A 27,286-nucleotide genomic window follows, 5' to 3' on the forward strand; every position below is an offset into this window, starting at 1 on the left:
TTTATGTAAAAAAATACTTACTTACATAATCACCAGTCCAAATGCAATTTTGTTTATAGTACTTGCAAAAACACTTTACTGCTTTATTAACTTTCTTACATTAAATGTAGTTGTATGCATGTGTGTTTGTATATATGTAAATATGTTTTTTTTTTGTTTTTGCTGTTGCTTATAAATAAATTACCAATAAATTTACTTACAAATGCATGTATATTTGTGATCAGGCTCACTTAGCTCAAGCAATGCGGCAGCGGCTAACACAGGGTGGCGCAAACGGCCTCCAATGAGCCTAGCAACCTCACCGCCTCGGCTGCAGCACTTTTATTGCGACCTTTATTTGCAAACTGCTTGGCCTTGGCCATAAGTTACACTTGACTTAACTAATAAAATGTTAATTGAATTTTAATTACACTTGATTTATAAATTAATGGGACAAATATGCAGCAGACAATAATATTGTACAATTTTTTACTTATTTATGCACTTACATAATTATTTCTTATGCAATTCTGCTTAAGTAATGAATACAAATTAAATTAAAGTGTTGAATTGACAGTTTAACAAACATTTTAATTAACACAGTGGGCAATAATAGTGTGTATACAAGTGAGGAGTTTGTAAACCTTTGCTACATACATATATGCTGTAAACTGCTTATGCTAGCTACTGTACATTTTTAATTTTTTTTTTTGAGATTTTTTCATTAGAATGAGTTTTTCTTTTTTTTTTTGAATGATGAAAAGTAGATTTTGTTGGTATTTTCGATGCGCCAAGCGTTACTCACCAGCCAAACGAACGACCTATTTGAAGTTTGATTAGAAATACGAAAAGACTTCTTCGACTACCGAATAAACCAAATGCTCAAACAAACGGGCAGCAATTTTTAATCAAACCTGCGCATGTTTTGTGACGAATGCGTGCAGTTAAATGGCGAATCGAAGACAGCTAATGACAAATTTGAGTTTTTCTTTTATTTCAGCAAGTTGTCATAATACTTTTAATGGAGGGTCTAACAATTTTAAAGAGGCTTCAGCATGGCTAAACGGATTTTTTAGATTTTTTCTGTCAACAAAAAAGGTCTCCATAATGTTTCCTTCACCAGCGGATCTCAAATTACCCAACTTAGCGGTCTCAACTCACTAATTTCAGTCATATTAACCAACCAGTTAAGCAAAACGGTTATCTTAACGGTTAAATTTACTGGTTACTGGTAAAATTTACTGGTTACTGGTTAAAGTTTTAATTTTAAGGTTTTTGAAACGTTTATTGCCTACACTCTTAAATTTTAAGAATTACAGAAGGAGATATAAATCAGCACTCGAAATGAGAGAGTTAAGTTACCCAATATATTTTTCTTGTTATCAGCATCAAATTTTAATAGAGCATTATCGAACCTAAACATATCATCATAAAAGTCGAAACTGAGTTTTTTATTGCTTACGATTTGCTGCCGCTGTCAGACCAATAACCAATATATAACCCATATACAACCCATATATAACCCATATATAACCATTTTATAACCAAAACTCAAATTTTGTTTCAATATGATTGGTTTCTATTATATCGTTTTTCCTTGGTCTGTAAACTTATGCGACGATATTCAGAGCAAGAGGCTTCATTTCAATAATACTTCATGAATTTTGATGTCCTGTCAGAGCAAAAGTATCTCTTTGTAACAAGAAAATTCAAAAAGCTACAGGAAGCTAACAAAATCGATTGAACTTACAAGCTCGTAGAATGTAAGTGATCTACTGAATAACTTGTCCAGAGCAAAGTTAAACTTGCGGCTATCGTAGGAGTTCTTATTGGACAATAGATATTCATGCGGTGAAGCCTAAAACCTTGTCTGACGCTAGTTGTCAAAGTTGTATGAAGGAGGGTGAGGTGGAAACATCCCGGCACTTTTACGTCTATTGTACAGCCTTTGCAAGACTGAGGCTGAAACATCTCGGCAGTCTTATCTTCGAAGAACCAGTAGACATAGCCGAAACTGACATTAAGCGTTTAAAGAATTTTATGATGGACTCAAAGCACCTTGTCGAACTGTAAGGCTCTTATGATCTACTTTTTAAGAGTTTTAGATACCACGACGGTGCGACTATCTAAGCTGCGTAAGTGAGATCCCTCTTAGATCGTCCTCTTAATCAAACTTTACTTATAAGCTTGTCAAATCAACTAATAAGTTTTTACGAAATTTTTGTCAATGGCATAAAGTGAGCACCAAAAATATGCTAGAGGTGCACGAAACGTAAAAATCATTCTAAGCTGGTGAGAAACCCTGAATTTTACATACAAATATTTCACCAAATTTTACATTCCAAAACTTGCAGTTAACCTCCAGCTTATCATCCAAAAACTACTACCTTCCACTACAATTATACACCGCCACAAATGCACTACCAATACTTTGCCTGCGCCTGCGTGGGCAGCGGATGATTATAAGCCGCCGCGGCGACTGCTGCCGCGCTGTTCAGCTGATTGTTGTGCGCCGCTGCAGCAGCGCCTGCCGCCGCATAATCATTGAGCGTGTGTTGAGCGACAGCCGCATGCGCGTGATGAGCGGCGGCAGCATTGTAATTGGCGGCCGCTGCTGCCGACTGATTCAGATGGTAAGCGGCTTGTGACCAATTCGTGGTGGAGTCCAGTTTCGAGTAGTTTTCGCCGGTTAGATGTGAGAGTGATGGTGAAATTTTCGAAGCATTCTCTAGCGTCAGCTTAGAGAAGTCATCGATTGAGAGCTTGGAGTAATCTGCAAATGAAAGAGACAATTAAAAACAATATTTCAATATTTTACACCTCACTATCTTCTACCCACCTTGATGATAGTAATTTTGTCCGCCGAAGTGTCCATGTTGAAAACTGCTGGCGAAACCATGTTGCGCAGACTGCGCCACCAAATCATAACCGCCCATCTGCGTATGATGATGTGGATGATGCGCAGCTGCTGCAGCTGCAGCCGCCGCTGCATGCGCCGCATGATTCTCATTCATGCCCGCGCTGGCTGTACTGGCAGCGGCGGGACTATAGCCCGCCATGGAACCGACTGCGGCTAGTGGCCCGAAACCGAGTGGCGCTGTGCCAGCCGCACCGCCGCCCACGCCACCCGGCACACCAGCGCCACTGCCGCCCCCATTCATGGGTGAGAGTCCGGTGCCGGAGCCGCCGGAATGTTTGCGTAGACGCGCGCGCCGATTACTAAACCACACTTGTATGCGCGCTTCGGTGAGGCCCGTGGTCTGTGCGAGTTCCTCGCGTGTATATACATCTGGATACTGTGTGCGTGTGAAGGCGCGTTCGAGCGCCTCCAACTGTTCGGCCGTAAAGGTGGTGCGCGAACGACGCTGTTTACGTTTCAACGGTATGCCAGGCTCCGATTCGGTATCGCTGATATCTGAGTCGCGTCCTGAAAGGAGAGTGGATGTAACGTTGTAATATTTTGGTCTTGATGAAGTGTTAGGAGGGTTTCAAGCTAATTATTGCTATTTGAGAATCCGAACTCTGTTGTCTACATAAGTGTAATCCCAGCCTTTCTAAACTGGATTTTTTTTTTTGGATATTTTCTATGCAAAAGGTCTATATATGTTATATTACTTTTAAGCTGAATAAAAGTATACACTGTTCGACCAAATGCTTCTTCCACAGAGCAGGCTCAGAAACCCCGCTACAAGTAAAAACAGTACGACAACTGACCTCGAAGTAAACATAGCTTGAACTATTTTTATTTTTATGTGTTACTAGATACCAGTGCCTTGTAAAAGTGCTTTAGGAAGGCAGTTTTCCGCCTACGATTGAGAATATTCATATGTAATCCTGTTCTCATAACAGTTTCCTTCAATAAATTTTTCTAAGAAGACATTCATTAAGACTTCTTATGAGTACTTTTGGATAACCTATTCTTTGGTTAGTCCTTCAGACGCTGAAAAGGCACCAAGTTTCGGCCTCAGCTGATATGACGAACTATTTGAAGACCTTCGACCGTCGACCTTTTTCCCTAATCTGTCTTTTGGTGATAGCCTAACCTTTGAGTAGTCCTACAGACGCTGCCAAGTCTTTCAGCTTCAATTTCAATTCATATGACGAACTATTTGAAGACCTGCCACCTTCTATGAGAATGACTAACCAAAGCACTAACCAAAATCTGGCATACAGATACAGCATGAAAATCAGAGTCAGGTGTCACTATTTTTTGTGTGAATATATGTATATCCACGAATTGCGGTTGCATTTCCCTTATCATCTCTTCCTGGGAAATAAACATATTGAACGCTCCCGCATCCAATTGCGGAGCCCGCCCGAGCGGAATTATTGAAATGTAACCCGAAATTATTCACACCTCGTAAAAATTAATAGATTTCCACACACACCCCACACAAGCAAGAGAACAAGAACATATGCAGACATGCAAGTAGCGGAATGCTCCACACTTAAGCAGCTAATAAAGGCATGTAAACCATTTCACTTGCTTAAATTCTATAGCGGGGCATATACACGAGATAATGCGGCCACCAAAGATTTTGTAGCGATTCAGGTAAAGCCAGAAAGCATAATGATTGGAGTCGACACACAGCTATTCTCTAATAAAAAGAATATAAACTAATAAGCAAAGAAATTAACTCGCTTATGACTCTTGACTATTAAGACTTATTATACACTATAAAATACCGCGTTCCGCAAGTGCTTTTGAATGAGGGAGCTCTATATCTGTACGACCACCATGCCTTCACAAGCATAGAGAGACATTTGGAAATACATATAGACATATGCAGATGCTTTACAAAATGAACCGCGAAGCCAACAGTCAACCATAAGCAGATTTTCTCAGCGTTACGGCTCGTCAGCTTCCCTGCCCAACGAGCCGCATTGCTCTGGTGGCCACAGTGTGGCTGGGTGTGCAGACAATTAATGCTCCATTGCATTTGAATTCAAACGTCAAAAAGCGTCGCAAATCTGTCAAAAGAACTCGCCGCCTTCGCTGTCGCCGTCGCCGTCGCAGTTGCAGTCACAGCCGCCGCCAATTGTCTAACGCTTAACCTCAGCCCTCGCCGCCTTCCGCGGCATATGGTTCAGCTGCTTAAATTGGTGCTTGCTAGTACTCATTTGGTGTCCATAAGCTAAGTGGGAAATTATGCCGTGTTAAATACTCTGAGGGCTTTAGCTTGCATGAAATGTTTAAAGAGTTTCACTACAACTTAATTATGTTGCCTGTTCAGCCATTTGAACAGTTAACTTGGCTGAAATTGGCACACAAATTTGCGATGCTCTCTGATGGTCATACAAACGAGGAATTATTTGGCATCACAACTTTCCCTCCTGCTGCCTTTGAAAGAGCCGTTCGATAGTGATCAGTAAATAGACGAGCAATGCACCCGACCCTAGGTCTATTGGGCCCCTAGTAATCAATAGTTTACCGCAAGAGATCAGCGTTTCGGCTTTGCCAGTTCAGATTCATCTTGTATTTGGAGTTTGGCAACTTTGATTGAAGTCGGAGTTCCAACTATATTTCTGTCTGTAGAGCTCAGTTATTATCGGAACTGGTGTTATCTTCGCTCATTCATAAAAACTACTTACTAGTTTAAGTTCCTTCACAAAGATGTCTTGCGAAAAGTCTAAGACGGATAAAGTTTATGTCCGCTAGGACTTTGTTATAGAAAATGAAACGGATCTTTTTTAACCTTACCGCTCATAGGCACAACGGATTTCTCATGGATAAACAACCCAAAAGAAAATACTACTCGAACCGGTAGTAGTCCAGTATAACCGTCCTTTCTGGGTTGAGGCTTCCAATAACATCGGTATAGATATTGACTGGCTCTAATGTTTCGCTAATTTCGGCAAGCTAAGAACACAAAGCTTCGCCAATTGCGTCTATCCTTTACGAGCTTGCGACTGTTACAAGTGAACTCGACTCCTTATCTATTGGTCCTTACATTAGATGCGTGGGTACTCTTGCTTCCGTTGTCCACCTATGAGTATCGAATCAAAGGAGCTTTGTTCGAATATCGTCTTCCTTCCGTAAGTAATGGCCTGGATTGGTATGCACTCGCCATAGAGCTTGATTTTCTAAGTCAACGCTTCCAACCATAATCTCGGCAGGACAAAAACTTGGGGAATACCTTAGTCCGAGCTTTCGAGCCATTATGTCCATTCGACTACTGATAAGATCACTCACATGGATGGTTACAAAAACCTTGCGGAGAACGATTCTCTCGATGGCTCCAACTTCGATATCGACTAGTTTCTGCGTCTGTTATACGACAATGACAGCGACTAATAGCGTAGTTTTTGTTCGTCGAACTAGGAATAAGCTTCTCAACTGCAAACGGATCCCAAAGTACCACCTGTTGACTGGAGTTCTTCTACGCTTGATCTTCAGGCTTAAATTATGCTCACTCATTGTTCCCGTCTTGCTATATAGTGCAGGGGCATAGGGGATGACAGCATCTGATGAGTCGACTTTGCGAATTTTAGAGAGAAAGGTTCTGCGGAAGATTTATGGTTCTTTGCGCTTTGGCAACGGCGAATACCGCAATCGATTGAACGGTGAGCTTTATGAGATATACGAAGGCATTGACATAGTTCCGCGGTTTAAGAGACAGCGGCTTCGCTGGCTAGGTTATGTCGTCCGAATGGATGAAAGCTCTGAAAGTATTCGACGCAGTACCCGCCGGGGGAAGCGCTCCGTTGGAAGGTTGAGAAGGACCTGGCTACCTTTGGAATCTCCAGTTGTGTCAATAGTCACGTAGTTCCCAAGACGCGAGCAATCTTTGCGTGTGGTCTCCAAGTACTTTTCGGTCCTCATTCATCACAAAACCAACTTCCATCGCTTTTTTCTCTAGGCAATAAAAGGCTGCTCTAACAATCGGTTTTTAGGGCCTACGATGTCAATTCCTGTATTCCCGTAGCATTGCACTTTTAAAGTGGAGTTTTTATGTCAAATTGTTTACTTCCACGAATCAGCTATATATTTTTCTCAGTGCACGCGCTGTCAAACACCTTCGCATTTATCTGTCCACATCTTAACACTTTCGTGAAAAGAATTCATTGTGACAGTTTCATTACACTTCAAATCAGCATAACATAAAAATGACAATCTGCGCACAGTAGTTGACAGCTGTTACAACGGATTTCATTACATAACAACGACAAATGTCAAAGAGCTGTCACATGTCAGATGCAAAATAGCGAAACCGTGAAGAAAAAAAAACAAAAACGAATGTTAAATATGCACTAAACCAAATGCCAAATTTAATTGAGTATCCACTTACAGTTCGGGCGCAGAACAACAACACAAATATCACACACCAACCAGGTCCATAAATAAACAACATACATAAAACTAGTAACACACTATTTAGTTGTTGGTTTTTTTTTTCGGCAAACACGATCTCATAGTTGTCGTCCGTTCACTTGTCTGCTTTCATGACAATGTCACATAACAAGCCGCCAGCGACGGGCGAGCCGACGAGTAACTGGTTGGTTGACTCTCAAAAGTGCCGCGCTCAAATCGCGCATGAAGCGTGCGGGTGTTCCCATGTGTCGGTTCTTACCACCGCCACGCCGCAGCCACAGCTAATGGCGTTGTTGCTCACCGCAGTGTGTTCTATTTGAGTTGGCAAGAGATTTGTGGGCGTGGTTGTCAATGTCGGTTATGCGCCGAAGATCATGGCAAATTATTTAGAGAGCTCATTACAAAATAGTGTCATAAAAAGGCACACACACAAACGACACTTACTTAAGCTGAAGACGAGTAATCCGTGTGTGCAACTCCTTCGCGTTTTCCCTGTTAGATAAAAGTGAAAAGGCCGACGGTGGTATAGGCAGTTTGGGAAATTATTCAACGAGATCGCAAGCTCATTTTTCAGGCACTAAAGTGCCAGCCGGTGTTCGGCAAAGCAATTGTATGAATTAGAAGTGGTCATGGTGCAACATAAATGCCGTTAAATAGCGTGTATTTTCGTGGTTTTGCCATTTGTGCAATTTGACATGGTCGCATCGCCGTGTTTTTGACACTTGGTGCCACAATTCTACTAAATGCTTGCAGACAAGCACATTTATGAACTTATGAAACACTGAAACACCTCCGGCAGACTTGCAGTTGTCGTAGTATCGATGTACTTCGTTTATTTACAAACGAAAAGTCGTGTGTCTTTGCTCATGTGTTATCTTTCACTGTGTGGTCCTTAGCGTTGCACGTTCATTAATGGTTTCACTTGCGTAATCCTTCTATTGTCTCCAAAAGTCCCATTGACTTATATGTATGTTAGGTATTGTTCTCGATTTCTTTGATTTTGCCGGAAATTGTGTGTTGCTTCCGAATTTATGCACTTGCGGCTTAAAATAAAAAATGCTACCACTTCCGCAATTTAATGACGATTATCCTTGAAAGGACACCTTAGAACCATGTATAGTGAAATACCGATATCATGAAAGAAAAATGAAAAGACATTTCTCGGTACGCACGCTTCTAGTATATTTACTGCTTTCGTTGAAAATACTAATTTTTGTTTGGCAAATTTGGCTTTGATGTGACCAAAGGCATAAGACCGAATGTTGGATGATATTCGACGCCGAAAATCTACTAATGCTTTTGATCAGGTTAAACTCTTCAAAGTAGAAGGTACGATGGAAGTCAAATATTCATTGGTAAAGAAATTTGTCAGACATAATCCTGGCTTACAAGTAGTAGAACTTAAATTTTTAGGATAAAATGAGAATGTGGTTATCTTTTTCTCTTGAAGATATGAGAAACGGAACCACAGAGTGAAACCGTAATATTTTTTGGATATAAATGACGTTATTCTGAAATTAACGGAGCTCTGTTTGTGGCTACTTTGGCTGGGTTTAATGAGATAAAGTGTTAAGAATAACCAGATCCACCCAAGACTTTTACTTCAAGGTTCTTGAGAGTTCGCTTATTACAATGAATTATTTTCAATACCTGCAAAGTCATCCGATTATTGTCCGATATCTAGTTTTTAAAAGATGGGAATGTTCTTCGCTGAATTTCAGACTCGTGATTTTTATAATATGTAGTTAAATAGTTTAGATTAGATCATTATGACTGACAATGGAACTTTTTCGCTCTGTCTGAAGTTTCCTGTGATATGCTTCACCAATAATATTAATAGACATTTAGCTGTCGGCTGGTAACTCTTAAACCAGCTAGTAGTTTCGCCGAAATCGACCCTTCTTATCGCTAGAGTTCAAGTTCGACGACTTCATCTGCGCCAGCCAGTACGAACTGAGACAAAACGTGAGAAATCGCTAAGTCCGAACTTTCAATCCATGATCCCTGCCTGATTTTATGCTAACACTTCGCGAATCCCTAAGGCAGACTTTTTCATATGTGATCTTAGTTCAACTTGAGAGAAAATTTGGAAGTCACTAAGTCCGAGCTTTTATTTCTCTACAAGTGTGCCGTGAGACAATAGCTTTAGAAATCACGAAGTTCTAGCTTTGGTTCCATGATCTCAGTTCGACTTGAGACAAAAGTTTAGGGAGTTTCTAAGTCAAACCTTTCAACCAAAACTCCGGCTTTCAATCTGTGATCCCCATTCGACTTGAGAGAAAAGTTTGGAGGTCCCTAAGTCCAGCTTTCAATTAATAATGCCAGTCAGCCGAAATTTCGAGGAATCACTTAGTTAGAGCTAATAATCCATGAACTTAGTTCAACTTGAGACAAAAACTTGTGGAATCCCTAAATCTTAGCTTACAATCAATGATCTCAATTCGATTTGAGACAAAGGCTTAGAAACCCCGAACTCCACGTTTCCAATCAGTAACACTTGTCAGACATAATCTCTTAGTCAGAGCTAACAATCCATGATCTCAGTTGAACTTGAGACAAAAACTTGTGAAATCCCTAATTCTGAGCTTCCAATACATGTCACAGTCTGCCGTGAGACAAAAGCTTCGGGAAGCAAGAGTTCCGAGTTTTGATTCCATGATTCCACTTCGAATTGAGACATAAGCTTAGGGAATTCGTTAGTCAGAGCTTCCAATCACAATTTGGACATGACAAAATCTTGGGAAATCTCTTAGTCCGGGCTTTCAATCTATATGTAGATCGATTTAAGACAAAAACGTGTGGAATCTCTTAGTCCGAAATATACATCCATGAACTCTTTTCAACTTCAGACAAAAGGAGTTGTTGGGTAGTTCACGGTTCAGAGCTTCCAATAAACAATCCCGATCTTTCAAATCGTGGCCTCACTTCGACTTGAGACAAAAGCTTTGGGAGTCTCCAAAGTACAAACATTTAGTACAAGATTTCAGTCCGACTTGAGACAAATGCTTTGAAAATCCGACGGCGCAATAGGATTATTATAGACAACTGAAGTTAAAGGTAAGTCAAGTATCTACTTGTTGGAAAGACCATTTTCGATAACAGGGTCTTTGCTTAGCTAATATACATACATAATTAAACTTGTTGTGTTCTTCTACCATATAGCGGACTCTTCAATCTATGGTGTGAAAAATATAACCGGAGGATGTAGTCATGTTTAGAGGAACACGCAGGTGAAGAAACTTCTCTGATTGCCATTAACTTGGGAGTGACCAGAAACGATTCCTTTACATACATACATTACAGCTCAAGACTTCCGGTCCTAGACCAAGTATCCTCTGGGTAGCCAAAGAACATCCGTTTGAAGGCGAGCTAAAGTGAGAAGGCGAAAAATCACCCCCACAGGGTTATGCGCTGGGTTTGAAATCCAGCACATACGCCCCCAATGAAAGCCTCGTATGATCAATAAGAAAATTCAAAATATTGAAATTAGGAAGCCGTACCTTTTACGGGCTGAAAAAAGATGGGCAGGACATGTGTGAAATTGTGGATCTTTTTATCATTCTACAAAGATTTTCTGTGAGAGACATGTGAAGATTTGTAGAAGTGCAAATGCAAGAACTAATGTGTTAAACAGTTCATGACAGCTTTCGTTTTTCCGCTTTTAAGGAGGATGGGTCAAAATTTTTATAGTTTTCCTGCTTCAAAAGTTTCTGTAGACTATATTTTTTATAGGCTTAAGTACTCTCTAAACTATTTAGGACCTTCAGTTAATATGACTGATATTTACATTTTAATCTGTGCCGCATTAATAAGTTTCGCCCACAAATGTATCTCCAAGGCAACCAATTTTCCCATCAACTAAATTCCACAGCGTACTAATTACTGTCAATTTAACTTAATTACATAAGATTTTCGTAAAAAAAGATAAAAATTTGAATAACGAAAACCTATTTAACACAGCGAGGTACTTGATCACAACAAAATTCCCCAAGAGACACCTACAAACGCCACACACGCACTCACACAAAGTTCGACTCTCGACGCTCGACACAAAACTAATTTTTTCTCAACGGACTAAACAAACCGAACTAACACCGAAACTATGTACAACAACAACAAACAAACTAAAGTGTGATAATACATTAATAAAGAATATTTTGTAACTCATCAACGGCCACATTGAGTTGGCGGCGTTGCCTCGAGTAAATGTGAGCCAAGAGATGAAAACCACCGCACACAGGACACCCCGTCGCGTATTAAAGATGCCGCACCGGAGCGGTGCGTTTGAAGTGCGGCCTTTGCTTTTGTTTGGTTGACACTTTTTTTCGGGCATGAACGAATTTGCTGTCAATGCCGGTGTCGAACGGCAGCCAACAGTGTGAGGCACAACTATTGCGCCGCTGAATGCTCCAAATTCACACACACACACACGCGGGCGATTTGTCTGCTATACAACTTTTGTGCAGAGTGAAAGAGGCCTGGGCGTTGTGGGATGCGCCTACGGCATCGAGCATATACAACTCCGCTTATGAGCACGACCACCACAAATGACATATGAGCCTGTCGTGACGGTGGCAGAAAATAAAGGAAGACGAAGACGAAGGCACAAAAGGCTAATTGTGTAGCCAAGACCAGATCGGACCGCACACACAGGCGGTGAACGAGTGCGGTGAAGCAAGTGCAATTCCTGCGGAGAGAGCGCATATGACGTGTGAGAGTCATGCCACTGCCGCTACGTGAGCGAATTTGCGCAATCATGTTGGTCAGCGAGCGGTCATTTGTCTTGTGACAGGATGGCGGCGCATGAGCAAGCAGAAGTGACTGGGTATGTGTGAGAGCGAGAGAGAGAGAGCGCGCGCATGAGAGCGTATACATACGTACATGAAGATTAATGAATCGCCACGACATTGGGCATTTGTGTGAATCATTAGGAGGAGGTGTGAAATAATTTACACACGCTTAATGAGCGGACAAAAGGATCAGTGGCTCTACCAGAGACAGGCAATGCGACGGTGTGTGCGCAAAAACAAAAACCCAAAGCAATGAGTTACGGGCGTCAGCCGGTCTTTGAAGTGAGAACACTGTGCAATTTGCTTTTTTTGGCATTGCCGCTCACCTGTGCCCAACCAGCGCAGCCTTTAAGGACAATGGTGTATAGGTCGTTTGTTGCTGAATGTTTGAGCCTGTGAACCTGTTTGCATGCGCGCCGCTCACCTCAAGGATAATAAACAAAAACATTCTCGCCTCATTTCAGTTTCGCACACAGGCAGTGCGTTAATAAAAGAATCGGAGTCAAAATAGAAGCCAAAGTTCGGCATTTGGTGCGTTGTCGGCGCATAGTCTGTCCGCGTTTGATCTTCGCCCAAACAATGCAAGCAAGTTGTCCGACTTTTTATGTAACAATAGCTGCCATTCTGTCTGCTCCGCTGCGTGTTTTGTAAATATCTGCAGCGTCTTCCCCTGTCCAACCATTTTTTGTTTATTTTTTTTTGTGGTCTTCTGTGGATTTTTATAACCGACTTCGTTTTTTTCGCTTTACCTTGTAATTATTAATTGGCTCAAGTGATTTTTGACTTCTTGTCTGCGGCGAAATTGCTTTGGTCTTTTGATTGTGCGGTTAAAGCGCCTACACCTCTTTCAAATGGACCTCCGTGTTGTGGGACTTGCCAGATGTTTTACAAATTACTGTAATATTTATCAGGATTTAGACACTTTGTCTATTGTATGACGGAGGGCGTGGTAATGATATTATTTTTAAGCGGCAGTTAGTTTTTTGGGTTAGAAATTTTTCGACCAGAAAATCTTAAAACCCCTAAATTGAAACAGTCAATTTGTAGATATGATAGCAGATTCTGTAGAAATAAGTTCTAAGGAAAGACGCTGAGGATGCCATCGAACGTTATTCCGAAACTATCTGAAAACTGTCTCTAAACAAACCTTATGTAATACTAATTGCACTCTTTCACTTTCAAATTATGATTGCGAAGTTGACGGATTTGGAAAAGAGTCCAATGATTTATAAGGCAGTGGGCTTAAAGGAATTGAAATTATTATAAATCAACACAATCCGCTTTCAAACTCACAATGCAATCAGACTGAAACCCGAATTATCTTTGAAACCCGGTAATATCTTCACAGTAAGGGTAAACGTGGCATCTGACACGTTCGGATTCTGATAGACGTGGTAGCCAATTCGAGTAGAGTCTCGAGACTTAACTGATAGAGAGAGATTTGAGATTTTCGAAAGTCAACTGAGATCTGGAGCAGTTGATAGACGCGGTAGCCAATTCAAACAGAGCTTCGGAACTTAACTAAAGAGGAGAGATTTATGATTTGAGATCTGAGAGCCACCAGTAATCGGCAGCGTACAAGATGGCTCACTATCAGCTAAAATCCGTGTGAGACAAGCGACTTTTTCTGTAATGGAAGCTCTGAGTCCATAATTTGAAGTTGAAGTACTCTTAAGTTTGATGGCTAATCCAGAGCCGTCCAGAGACTACAATACGCAGTCCTTTCTAAAGCTATAAAAATATAACTCCATCTTGTGATAAATAAGCCCTGAAAGTGGGAGCTCCGAAGAGCCTTAGAATTGATCAAGAAGGAAGTATTTTCACCTCGTCTTCTTCTATGTAGCTTCTGCAGCTGGCGTCCGGTAAGATTCCTAACCTCTCAGCATGGACGTCTATAAGACTAGGACCTGTTAAAACTCCACAACTAGGTACCCGCTAGCCTTGATGAGAGCAAAGAGATCACTGAATTTCTTACAATCGATCTTGGGGAGCAAAAAAGGTCCTGCGACAGCGCATTAAACGATAGCCCAGCGTTAGCCAAGTAGCCGTGAAGGCAAGCTATACAGTAGTATCAGCTTTGCAGTTGCCTACGATTCCGCTGTGGCCTCATACTACACTCATACTATCTTGTCACAAAGTGACTCGCTACTATTAATAACAAGGTAAGGCATGCCTTAACAAGTCCGATAAGAGAGTTGAAGGCTAGTATCGCTGTCATGCCATTAGAGTAGATAGTACTTCTCTGAAGGACGCTGCACTCTGGAGCGGTGAGTTGACCACTATCTAATGGCTACAATCTCGGCTCGAAAAACACTGCAATAGTCAGGCAGTCTGTAACTGGAGTTAAGAAAGAGTTTCTGACAACATATCCAACAATCTTCCCTTCAAGCTTTAACCATCAGTAAAGATGATCACTGCTGATCACATCCATCTTTTTCTACCCAGCCACAACTTCCTTGCGGATATGTGGAGAGACAAAAAACCGCCAGAGTTTGGTTAAAGTTGATGATATAAAATCTAAAGATATTTTTCTACAATGCTACGGATGTCTTATCACTTATTGAAGACTGTACTTCAGCTTGACTGTCTAGTTAAGCAATGTCTACTAAACAAACCATGTAAATGGGCGCAAGTGAGACTTTTGGAAAGATAGGGATACCGTCCTTAAATATTGTTCTATGAGCGTTGGACTCAAGAAGTCGCAAGAAAGGGAATCGCCTTGTTTGAAACTTCGTTTGGTACCGAACGGCTCGGAGAGGTCCCTCCCGATCCTGACGGAGCTTTTGGTATTGCTCAACGTCATATTACACAGCCATATTAGTTTTGCGGGGATACCTAATTCAGACATAGCACCAAAAAGCTCGAGCTGTCAAAAGCAGCTGTGAATAGTACAGACTCGAAAAGTTCTGGCGACGTTAAAGCGTCCGTTTCACCAATTGGAAGATGATATCGGACAGCTTGAACCCACGTTCTTAACTGGTGTGCTGAAAACATAACTTAGCTAACTTCATCTTTCTTGAAAAGGTCGAGAAAGCTCTTGCAAGTTAGCGAGCTTTAAATTTTAGAAGTCCAGAAGGACTTGCATATAATCTAACGGTATATTTGTAAAATTTGTTTAATTTTTTTCTTAAAAATACAGCATAAATGTAAAACGGTTTCAAAATTTACTTCCGTCAGATAATGATTCCATAAAAATGACGGAAGTCGAAAATGCAATTAAAAAGAAAGAAGAAAGTTCTAAACCATAAAAATGTAACCGCACAACGTTTGAAGAACTTCCAAAGCAAACACTTGTTCGCATTTGCCAGCGAACTTAATAAACGTGTAATGCTTCGGTACAAGTAAATAGAGTAATTAAGTAATCATCCACAAGTAATTGCCACATCCGAGAGCGTTTAAACCACAGCTCATAGGAAGTATGATTTTCCGCCACTTAAGAGCACCGGCTTACATAACACAGAAATATATGATTCTATATTTTCCAAAACAGTTAACGCCACACGATATTTCCGTTCGACCAGCACAATTAGCCAAACCTAAGCAATAAGACAGCTTTTGCCATTTACAACAACAACAACCGGTTAAACGATTTTAGGCGATAATTAGCTATTTACAATGAAATAATTAACTATACGTCGAAATACGTCGAAATAGGCGGTAATTGGCACATCAATTCGTAGCAAATCAAAGTTCACACGCTCGGCTTGAGCCGATGATTTCAACTGCCTCCATTTTATATTTCGGAAAAAGCGCCAATTATACAAGCCGTTAGTTACGAAAATAGCCAATTTGTGCGCATGGGGCAACGAAGCGAGTGTTTTAGTTACGCAGCGTTGTATTTCTATGGTGGCCAACTCTCTCGCACACGCTCTCACTCTCAGCTATTTTACGGTTTTTCGGCGATTTCGTAAATTTGCGGTTAATTGGACAGTTATAAAGTGCGCTTTGTGCGGTGTGAAGTGTAATTTTCCGGCTCACGATGAACTTTGGCGCGCCACGGGTCACAAGCTTACAAAACGGTCGAACAAAATTTGCTAAATTTTTGCTGTACATTTTCAAAATTTTTTTGTTTAATTTTTTTTTATTTTGTTTTATTTTTTTCCTTTACTTGTTATGAAAAATCCGCCAAATGGCCGATATTTCGGAAAACAATTTATCAAAAACTCACATGGCGGCGTGCGGTGCCACGCAGAAGTGTGAAAAGAAGCCGCCGTGGGGACACAACAACAGCGCGCGCATATGGCAAGCGATAGCACAGCGTGGCGTAAGTGTAGAGGAAATAAAAATATTGGAGAATAAAATAAAAAAGCTTATAAAATAAAAGAGCTGAATAGCATTGCTTAGAAATGCGTGAGGACATAAAGGGTGGTCCGTGTAGTGGGTTCTACATCACAATACTTCCAATACCATTCCCGAGCACAAGTTGGAGAGATTTATTTCATTTATTTTGCCGCCTCTACTAGCTTCAGATAAACTTTTAGAACAGTCTTTCAAGTGGTTTATGTCTTTTTCTGTCCTCATTTTGCTGATAGCACTCTTAATATTTGCCAGAGTGGCCTGAAACTCTCAAGGATTATTCGCTAAATTAATAGCCAATATTGTTGTACTAGTCTTCTGAGAATATGCTGTCACTTTCCGGCACTATTTCATTGTTAGCTCTCCAGAATTTGCCTTAAGAACCTCAATTTCTCATCGATAGCTCGCGGAATCCTACAAAAGATCATATTTACTCTGAGGTAGCCGAATGAAATCATGGAATCTGAATCTCCGTTTTATATGGTCAACGAACTTGTCGAACATAAAATCCCTGCCATAGCATTTGCGAAAACCCAAAAGCTTCCGATTCCATTCTTTCAATTTTTGTGCCAAAAGCCCTTAGCGAGTATCACTTTTTAGGTTAGGTTAGGTTAAGGGGTCGGCAAGAGTGTACACCTCTTTCCAACAGGTGCTACTTTGGACTGAGTAGGCAATTGAAAAGTAAAGTCCTCTCTCGACGAACAAAGAAAAACTCTACAATTTCCTGTTCCCGTCCTCTTATGTGATGCGGAGGCATGGACATCATCTGAAGACTCGGCCTAAGGAGTGTCCGAGGGAAAGATGGAAAGAGGAAGATTTTTGGGTCTTTGCGTATTGGCAACAGTGAGTTCCGCAGTTACTGAAACGATGATCTAGCTGATATATACGACGACATCAACTTAGTTCAGCAAAGAGCAAGAGATAGCGAATGCGCTGGCTAGGTCATATTGTCAGATGGAAGAGAACACTACACAAATGAGGGTTTTCGATTCAGTACTCATCGGTGGAAGCAGAGGAAGAGAAAGACCTCCACTCTGTTGGAGAGATCAGGTTAATAAGAACCTAACTGCACTTGGTATCTCGAGTTGGCGCCAAATAACAAAAAGAAGAAACGACTGGAGCGCTGTTGTTAACTCGGCTATAACCACGTAAACAGTCTCTACGCCAGTAAAGAAGAGGAAGAAGCTTAATAGGTCAATACTAACAGGGATCTCATTGAAAGAGCTTAGAACCACGGTCCGTTGTGGTACATCCTATATACTGGAATATAAGATACCTAGAAATCGGTAAAGCTCTTTAGGCTTATCACAAATTTGTTGAGACGGCTGATGTCAGTTTCGTCTATGTCTACTGCTTCACCGAAGCTAAGACTATCGAGATGTTTTCGCCTCAGTTTGCAAAGCCTGAAGAATATATGAGAAAGTAAATGGATGTTTTCACTTCACCCTTATCCAAAGTTCTAAAACCATGGCAACTAGCGTCCGACAAGATTTTTAGCCTTACTGCGTGAATGCCTATTGGACAGTATCCAGTAAGAACCCCTACGATTGCGACAATCCTGCGTTTTATTCTACCTCAAAAGGATGTACCAGTTATACATAGAGTTGGTCCAGTGCTAGAACACAAGAGTTCAATGGAGATCGAACTCGATCTCATTCCGACTTGAGTGTGGCAAGAGACTCTCAAGACTTTTTCTCCCTAAAATGAAATCTGCCTTACAAGTGATCAGTTGCAAGTTCCCCAATTTTTGTAGCCGATATAGTATATATGCTCGCACAAAAACTTCATGCACGAACCACCCTATATTACACTGGGTAACTCTCCACAGTAGCCGCATATTATTGGCAGTGTAATCTGTTACTGCCACCGTCATTAGGAGAGTCAATCAAAACCGCATGACCCTGCGGTTGATAGCCAACAGTGTTACGCAACCACACAGCTGAGCTAGACACTTGTGCATAACAATAACAACAGCTGACACAAAAATAGCTGCGGAATGCCACGACTCATAAGCGTAGATATCATTCCAGCGCGCCGCACATTAATAATGTTTGCGGTAATAACAAATTAATATATTGTCTAACATTTAAAAAACTAATTGAATTTCTGCTTTGTTATCGCTACACATTCATATTCACTCACATAACCGTTTAGCTACCTAAAATGTTGTATCAGTTGGCTGTTTGGTTCAGCGCGTTTGTTGTATTGCTCATTTGTGCGCTTGGAGCTCGGCTTTGACGGGATATTAGCTGTCGGCCGCGCTGGTTAGCCACACTCACACGTCGCTCTTTTAATTAAGAGTTATTGTTGCGTATTGTTTGAGCGTTTGCTGAGATTAATCGCCATACGCTTGGGCTACGTCGGCCACCGTTGGCTGGTTAAGTGCCGCTGGTTCAACGGTTGACCGGTCGCTTGGTTGGTTGGTCGGCTGGCGGCTTGATAGGTGTTGAAAATGGGCAGTAAAAGTTTTGATATGCCATTTTAAATGCATGATTTATCAAATGACTATTTAACCTCACTATTTAAGCGTTATTTTAGTGAGTTATACTGGCAGACGGCGGGCTTAAGACATTCACAATGTTGGAAGGCAAGGGTTGGCGTTGTGGGTAGCAATGGCAGTGGCGATCATTAGCGTATTTAAATAACTTTAGGCATTGATTGGCTATACTGTTATTGTTTTTAATAACGCTATTACAACTACGACTTTAATTACAACAAAAATTACAACCAGAAGTACAACTACAATTAAAACCACTATTACAATTACAACTAATGCGCCTGAAGCTTCATCGTGCCACTAATCGCACCTTTTACTTTCGGCTATATAAGCGTCTTAATATACCTCCATTCATCACTTCCCTATTTAGACTCGTTTAGTTTTAATTAATTGCCCGTGATTTGTCATTTTTATTGAAATTAAACAAAAATATTTTTGTATTTTATAAGGGACGAATGCAGTACTAACTGGTATTCTATTAGTTAAGTTATCCGAAATATTTCTGGTAATCGAAAAGTTAAAGCTAAATTTAGACCCACATTTTGTAGTTCACTTTCAACAAAAAATGCCACGAATTTAGCTAAATGGTCAGAGTCTGACAGCTAAGCGCGAGACTTATCTGGTTTTATGTCTTACTTTCTCTACACAAATACAAATTTTTGGTATTTTACAGGTTATGAAAAAGAAACTGATAACTTTTTTTGTACTCCGAAAAATTGATTGATAAACAAACTCTCTTGAAATATGAGCTCTGAATATTAATTACAAAAATCCTCCGTTTTTCACTTTCCGATTTTTTCTTATGGTTATTTTTTTCATAATTCACTGACAGGATTGAGAGAAGGTACTAACTATTATAATGTTAAATAAGTGATCAGATATCTCATATCTCAAAGCATTCCGTGAGATCATGAGGCCATAGAAAACTTGCCACATGTGAGACGTCCTTCCACATAATCATTTATCAGATAACGGCGAAAAAGTTAAAGAAACCGTGCTTTGAGCTCGGCATGTTGGCAGCAAAGATATATCAGAATAGCTCAACATCTCCTAAGGATCGACTCAAAATATTTTGGTTAATATTTTGGATAGGAATCATTTAGGGTTTAAAGTCTTATCAAAATAATATTGATTTTTTTTTGTCAGTCCGGGTCATTTTTGATCAGGTGATGTCTATATATTTGTGCTTTACTTTTATGAAACCCCTTTTTCAAAAACAATGTCGAGTAGTGGTCGCGAAAAAATAAATTTCCTGAAAATTTGTTAGTCCGGGTCAAATTTGATCAGGGGATGTCTATATTTTTTTTTACTTTTCTTTTATGGAAGTCTTTCCAACTGTTTGTCCACACACAGTTGACAGTTCAATGGTCGGTCTAAGTGTTATCAGCATTTCTATTCCTCGAGTGCTTTTGAAGTAAGGGCTTTTTTTATATGAGGCTGAGGCATTATAACTGTATAATATATCTGTATAGTAAAATATTCGGAGCCGAAGCTTGATAAAACATAAAACAAAAACCAAAAAGTGAGTTTAATAATGAGTGCGTGAAGCATCGGATATAAGACTTAATTACGCTGTTTAGCTTTCCAAATACCCTACAAAACAAGGAAAAGTAAAGATCATTTGAAAAAGTTAGGTTTAGTTTCTTCATTGTTGCAAAAAATACATGAAATTCCGTGCCTATTTAACACTGGCTATATTGGCATCGCTAAGAACCATAACTGGTCTATGCGTGGCTCACAAGCCTACCAAATTAATCTAACCTAACATAGGCTAATAACTGATAAGGAACATGCTCCGCTTCTTTGTAGAATATGGTCGGTCGAAAGCATGCCCGTCGATTGATATTTAAGTGTGCTTTACCCAATCCACAAAAAAGGAGACCCCACAATCGCCAACTACCATGGAATAAGCCTCCTCAACAACGCGTATAAGTTTCGATCGAGCGTACTGTGCAAGATTAAAGCCCACCGTTAACAAACTGATTGGACCTTATCAGTGTGGTTTTAGGCCTGTAAAATCAACAACTGACCAGATAATCTCCTTGCGTCAAATCTTGGAAAAGACCCTTGAAAAGTGGATCGACACACAACACCTCTATGTCGATTTCAAAACTGATTTCGAAAACACGAAGGAGCTGTCTTTATGTCGCGATGTCTGAATTTGGTTTCCCCGCAAAACTAATACGGCTGTAAACTGACGTTGAGCAGTGCTGAAAACTCTGTCAGGTTCGAGAAGCAGCTTTTCGAGTCGTTCGATACCAAACGAGGTTGTAGACAAGGCGACTTCCTATCGTGCGACTTCTGCTGGAGTAAATAATTCCAGCTGCAGAACTAAATTGAGAAGGTACCATCAAGTGAAGATGGTTAGAACCTCTGATTTGCATTTGCTGGGAGTTTCCTTCATATTTGCTCATCGCTTGGTCTTTAGAGGGACTGAAAGTTTGGAAATGCTTTTAAAATTTTTTCAAAAAGTGTGTGGTTAGATGATATGAAGCTTCAATTATTTAAATTTTTAGAATCCATATGTTCTACATGTCTGTTTATTAGGGGTATTTCACTTAACCCCTAATACGTGTAAACATACGAAAAGCTTTTAGAAACCAGTGAAAGTGTAATAAATTGGGTTAAGAATATGTCTGTAAAACAGAACCGTATTTTATCAATATATAACCTAATATCCCACTCAAAACAACAACTACCCACATAATGTAGTTCCTCAAACGACAAACAACATTTACCCGCTCTTAAAATTCATCAAAAATTATATTTGACAACCAAATTTTGATTGCTCACATAAATACCAATAAAAATTATAATTGAATTCCGTGTTTTACTAAAAACTGAAAACGTGTGGTGAAGTGCTCTGAGTAAATCACAGCAAGACAAAAAATAAATAAAATAAAAAAGTGAAATAAATGCCAAAAAACCAAAAACAAGCCACAAAAATCTTAAGCGAACCAGTTTAAATTACACTCCTTTGTGTAGCACACAAACATACATTCCCAACCACAAATCGATAGCCAACAACATTGCCGTATGCATACTTCTGGCGGCGACTGTATGCGGCTGTGCTGCTGACGGTGAGATTACGTTGATTGATGACAATTGGAGTTGCCCCCACATTGCTTTGATTATTTTTTTGTTTGACGCGCTTTATTAGAAAATTAAAAATGTACGCCAACAAACATATATATGGACACGCTGATAGTTAGACACACAAGCATACATTCTATACATACATACCCACATAATCGTATGTGTTTGCCTGCAAACTCTACTGAAATTGAAATTGAAAGAGGTAATTGATCTTGCTGGCTACTGACAATGCATTAAGAAATATGGGTAATAGCAACAACAGCAACAACAGGAACAAAAACAAAAAAGTTGAGGCATGTTAAGCTGTCAGTCAATTTCTCGGCTTTTCGTTCTTACATATTGAGCGCGGCGTTGATGTCAAGTAATTCGTTTCTTTTTTTGTTTTTGTTTTTTGAGTTTTACTTTTTTGTTGTTTTTAATTTCTTAAAGTTTTCTAAATTTGCTTTTTTTATTTACAGCGCATTTAAGCTGGGCTTTGTGTTGTATATTGCGCGTGTGAGAGAGCAACAAAGCGCTGGTGGCTAGCCAGACGGCCAGACAGCTTGGCGTGGCAAGCTCTCGTTGAAAATATGAAATTATGTGAAATTATTAAAAGGAAAAAAAAATTTGAATTTTTCAAGAATATTTATTCATGATCTATTAAGATGTGCTAGCAAAAATTTCAACCGAAATTTATATCCTACGTCTTTTGTAATCTCTGAAAGAAAGATAATAAATATACGGCAGTTTTCGTGATGTTCTATGAAAGGAAGCGGCGACTAACAGAAGGTTTCAAGACCTAAGCATACTCCTCTAGAACCTCCTGAGGTGATCTAGTGACTGAAGCCCAGAGCATACTGAAATTATGGAGTGAACACTTCTCAAGCCTGCTGAATGGCAGTGAAAGAATAACATCAGGAGATGGTGAACCCAATTCGCCCATCGATGAAGATGGAGCAAACGTTCCACTGCCCGACAATGAAGAAGTTTGAATAGCAATTATTCGCCTGAAGAACAAATAAACGGCGGTGGCCGATGGATTGCCGGCTATTCAAATTCGCCGCGAAAAACTGATAAGGCGCATGCATCAGCTTCTTTAAAGAATTTGGTTAAGCGAAATCATGCCCAACGATTTGAATTTAAGTTTCCTCTGCCAAATCCACAAAACGGGAGACCCCACAATCTGCCCCAACTACCAGATAAGCCTTCTCTACATCGCATATAAGGTTCCATCGAGCGTACTGTGTGAGAGATTAGAGCCCACCTTGAACATAAATAATAAACAAATAAACTTAAAATAAGTCGCTGCAAACTAATTTTTTTATAGCGGCAAGAAACATTCCTGAAGTAATTTCGAGGAATGATGTCGATTTGACAGTCCTTGGCTCGATGAAAAGGACCTTAGACCCGTCTGCAGTAATTTTATACTCTTTTGCTTTGTCGTTTTGGTTCGCTGGCTGTAAAATGTCAATCAAGAAACCATTGGAGCGAATAAAGTGGATCGCTGCTTCCGCAACACGGGAATAGTAAAAACCTTCCAACAAATGTACATGAAAGGTTACTCAACCGGCCACCATTTGACACTGCATTGGAAGGCTTTGTCGTGAAATCAGCTGAAAAATTGGCGAGGATAGGTGAGTATTCCACAAGAACCTTCGGACATACCTCGATTGGCAGGGAGTCGGTGGGCTTAATAGACCGCATACTTTGCTCATGCTTTATCTGGCAGAGAAGATATCAAGTTACGCTGAAAGCGAGTGGATGGCGCAGGGGCATACGACCCACCAGCGGAACTTTCAACATTTTCACGGATGGATCAAAAATGGCTGATGAGCGCCGGGATCTATAGCGTGGAGCTGGATCTCAGGCGACCCTACAAGCTGTCGAAATACTGCAGTATCTTCCATTCAAAAGTTTTTGCGGTCAGTAAAGCTGCTCAGATAGCAAAGAACACAGAAAACAACATAAAAAATAGCAATATACATACATACTTATATAGCCAAGCGGCAATTAAAGCAATAATTTCACAACGCAAAAGGTCAGAGAATGTGTTTAGAAGCATGGAGACAGTATATAGATATATGTAGTGGGACGAGATATAGCGGCTGCCAGAAAGCAGGCCACAAGGCCGTTCCAGGAAACGAAAATAGCTGCTGTGATCCGCTGGATTACCACGCCAGCTAAGGTATGATACACTTATTATTCAGATTAATCTGAAAAAATTTAGACTTCCTTACTAAACAAATATGTAGTTTGTCTTTGTCTGGGATTTGGCAACCTAGTGCTGCAATCTGGCAACTCACAACTTCATCTTAAAGTTTGACATTTTTGATGTCATGCTTAGATACAACATTTTGGCGTATGCCGCGATTTATGTTGTTTACAGTAACTTAAAATATTCATTTCGGTCAAAAAATGGCATTACATCGCGAACATAGAATAGGCCCACTGTTAGCCAAAAACACAAGCCTACGAGTTGTAGAAGTCCTTCAAAGAGGGCCGAGAGATCCTTGAAGATATGCCTCGTTGTGGACGACCTTCGATCGTTTCAACTGATGAAAATATTAAAAAAGTGAAGAACATAATGCTTGAAAATCATCAGGCAAGTGTTAGAGAGATGGGAAGAGAGCTCGACATCTCTCTCGAGTCCGTCCGTATGACTTTGGTGGATATCATGGGTATGAAACGCGTTTTTGCTCGACTCGTCCTGAGAAAGCTGAATTTTTTTCCAAAAAGAGTACGTTTGCGACCAAAAACCCACTGAATACCGTCGATCAATCGCCGTATTCACTACACTGGGCTCCGTGTTATTTTTTCTTGTTCACCGAACTGAAATTTCTTCCCTGTGGAACACGTTTTCAGTTGATCGAAGAGATGAACAACAAAATTTTCTGAAAGAGTTGAAAGCCATCCCAAAAAGTGCTTATGAAAAGTGTTTCGAGAACTTGAAAAATTGTTGGCATAGGTGTATTACATCTGGTGGAGACTACTTTGAATGTATGAGCCCGAAAGTAAACAGCAGTCAACTGTATGGGTATCTCAGGATGAGCCGAATCCAATAAGCGTTGTTTGCACATGAAGACTTCCAAGCAAATGGCTGCCTGTCTTTTTGGTAAAACTGTACATATCGCAACCATGCCACTTGAACCAGGCAGAACAGTAATTTCTGAGTGGTGCACAACTACTTATTTGCCAGTTGTCTTTACATCAGACGCATTCAAAAGATTTTATTGGCGAATATGTTGAAAAACAATAAAGCGGTTTTCGATGATTAATATTGGTTTTTGTTCGCTAATCTCGAAATATAGGGTAACCCTCGTATCTACTAGTCAGAATCAACCCATATAACATTTCATGAATATTCAATCGTGTTTTTGGAAATTTGACTGCCACAAATGGTGGCGCTTACTCATTATCGCAGAAGTAATAGTGTTCCAAATGTTCATAAAATATATTCTCAACATAATAATGCATGGGCGACTACAAAGCGGATGGCAAAAGACAATACAAAAAAGTAAAAGATATGAAAATAAAACTATTAAAGGCAAACAAAATATATTTAATTTCCAAATTCCATTTTATAAGCGAACAACTATGAGTATAAGGTACGCCTGTATATATACTTTATGTGTGCACGTCTGCTCTGCGGCATTAAATGCAACATTTTTCCAAATCAAATTGCAGATTATGACCCTAATCATAGCCACCGACACTGCCGATATTAGTGATTTTGCAACAGCGCTTGCGCTCCTCCATATCACCATGTGGTTATTGTTGTTGTTGTGAAGCAGCAGTGCGCCTGTCAGTCTGTCATTCCATTTGGCCGCAGTCTCCGTCGGCCACTTCATATTTGAATTGTGCGCTGTGCTTTGTGGTAATTGCTCTGCACTTGTTGTTCTTTTTGTTGTTGCTGTTGTAGGTTGTGCGCTGGTTATTAGGTTGCTGGCGAGCGCACAGCAGTTTTGGTGTCATTATTATGGTGGCAAAGCGAATAATAAGCGTCATCAGCATCATAATCAACGTTTATTACGTTTCAACTCATTCGCTGTTTTACCATTTGACTGCCTTACTAACTCATACACGTGCAAACAAACATACACACATACATATAAACACATATACATGCATATAAATGCATATATGTACATAGTTTCCTACAACCACCAAGCCACCGCCTCCTCCACATTCTCTTGCCTGTTGCCTTCTGCCACGTTTGACTCTCTTTTCAGCTGCGCTGTGTTTTTGCTATTGTTGTTGTTGTTTTTTAAAGCATCAGTCGCTGGCTGAGTTTTCCCTGACCATTGTACTTCATTAAAATATTCTTTTTTTTGTTCCTTTTCTGATATTTATTATTTTTTCATTTCCATTTCATTTTATTTCTCATATAATTTCATTTGATTTTTTGATTTTGATTGTGATTGTGATTTGGACTTTGAAATCATGTGGCGGCGCACTTTGATCTTGAACGCATTTTGTCTGTTGTCCGCGTTGTCCAAAAAATTATTAACACTAACCGTATGGCACCTCGAAAATAAGGTGACCAGGCGGTAGGTGAGGAAAAATTTGCATAAAAATTAAACAAAATTAATTTTTTTTTAAATCGAAGGAAATTTATTTTTTTTTAATAAAAAAAAAAATTAAATGAAAATTATTTATTAAATTGAAACAAAAATAAAAAAATTGTACTTTTTTAAATTTATTTTTATTATTTTTTTTTAACAAAAAAAAATTAAAAATTGCTAAAAAAATCTTAGTTTTCGAAAACTAAAAAAAGTTAAAATTTGAAAAACAAATATTTTGGCGGTAAATTATTAAAAAACATATCTACATATTTTTAATAATTTGTTTGAAAAAGTTTTTTTTGCAAATTTTAACCTTTTTAATTTTCGAAAAATACTTTTTTTGCAATTTTTAAATCTAAAATGAATAACAATTTATATTCTAATTCTAAATAATTTTATAATAATTAAAAAAAAAATGTATGTAGAAATGAATTTAAATTTTTTTAATATTTTTTTTTTTCAAAATTAATGAAAAATTACCCTAACAATTTTTCCCAAATATACAAAAAAAAATATTTTTTCCACATTTTTTCAAAAAGTTTTAAAAATTATTATTACTTTTTTTTATTGCTGAAAACTTTTTTTTTAATATTTTAAATTAATAATAAAATAAAGCTTACATTAATAAAAAATTATTAGGTTGTTATTGAAATTAATCTTTTTAGGAACGGAAAAAATTAATATCAGTTTTTTCATAAAATATATTTTCTTTTAAAAATCATCGGTAAAAATTTTTTTAAATATCTTATTTGCAAAATTTCCTAAAAAAACTTTT

The 27,286-nt window shown here is 39.4% G+C and overlaps 1 protein-coding gene across 1 annotated transcript in view; it reads right to left on the bottom strand.

Annotated features, from left to right (window-relative positions):
- Window positions 1-1,545: 1,545 nt before the first annotated feature.
- Window positions 1,546-27,286, bottom strand: part of LOC120772780 (protein gooseberry-neuro) — an 80,545-nt gene continuing 54,804 nt past the window's right edge. Inside the window, exons 4-5 of the mRNA XM_040101558.1 lie at window positions 2,819-3,406; window positions 1,546-2,752 (exon numbers count right to left, since the gene is read on the bottom strand). Coding sequence (XP_039957492.1) covers window positions 2,400-2,752; window positions 2,819-3,406 — 941 coding nt within the window. The 3' untranslated portion in view covers window positions 1,546-2,399. The remainder of the gene's footprint in view (window positions 2,753-2,818; window positions 3,407-27,286) is intronic.

The sequence above is a fragment of the Bactrocera tryoni genome, chromosome 3 (assembly GCF_016617805.1).
Source record: "Bactrocera tryoni isolate S06 chromosome 3, CSIRO_BtryS06_freeze2, whole genome shotgun sequence".
In the NCBI taxonomy this organism is placed as follows: domain Eukaryota; kingdom Metazoa; phylum Arthropoda; class Insecta; order Diptera; family Tephritidae; genus Bactrocera; species Bactrocera tryoni.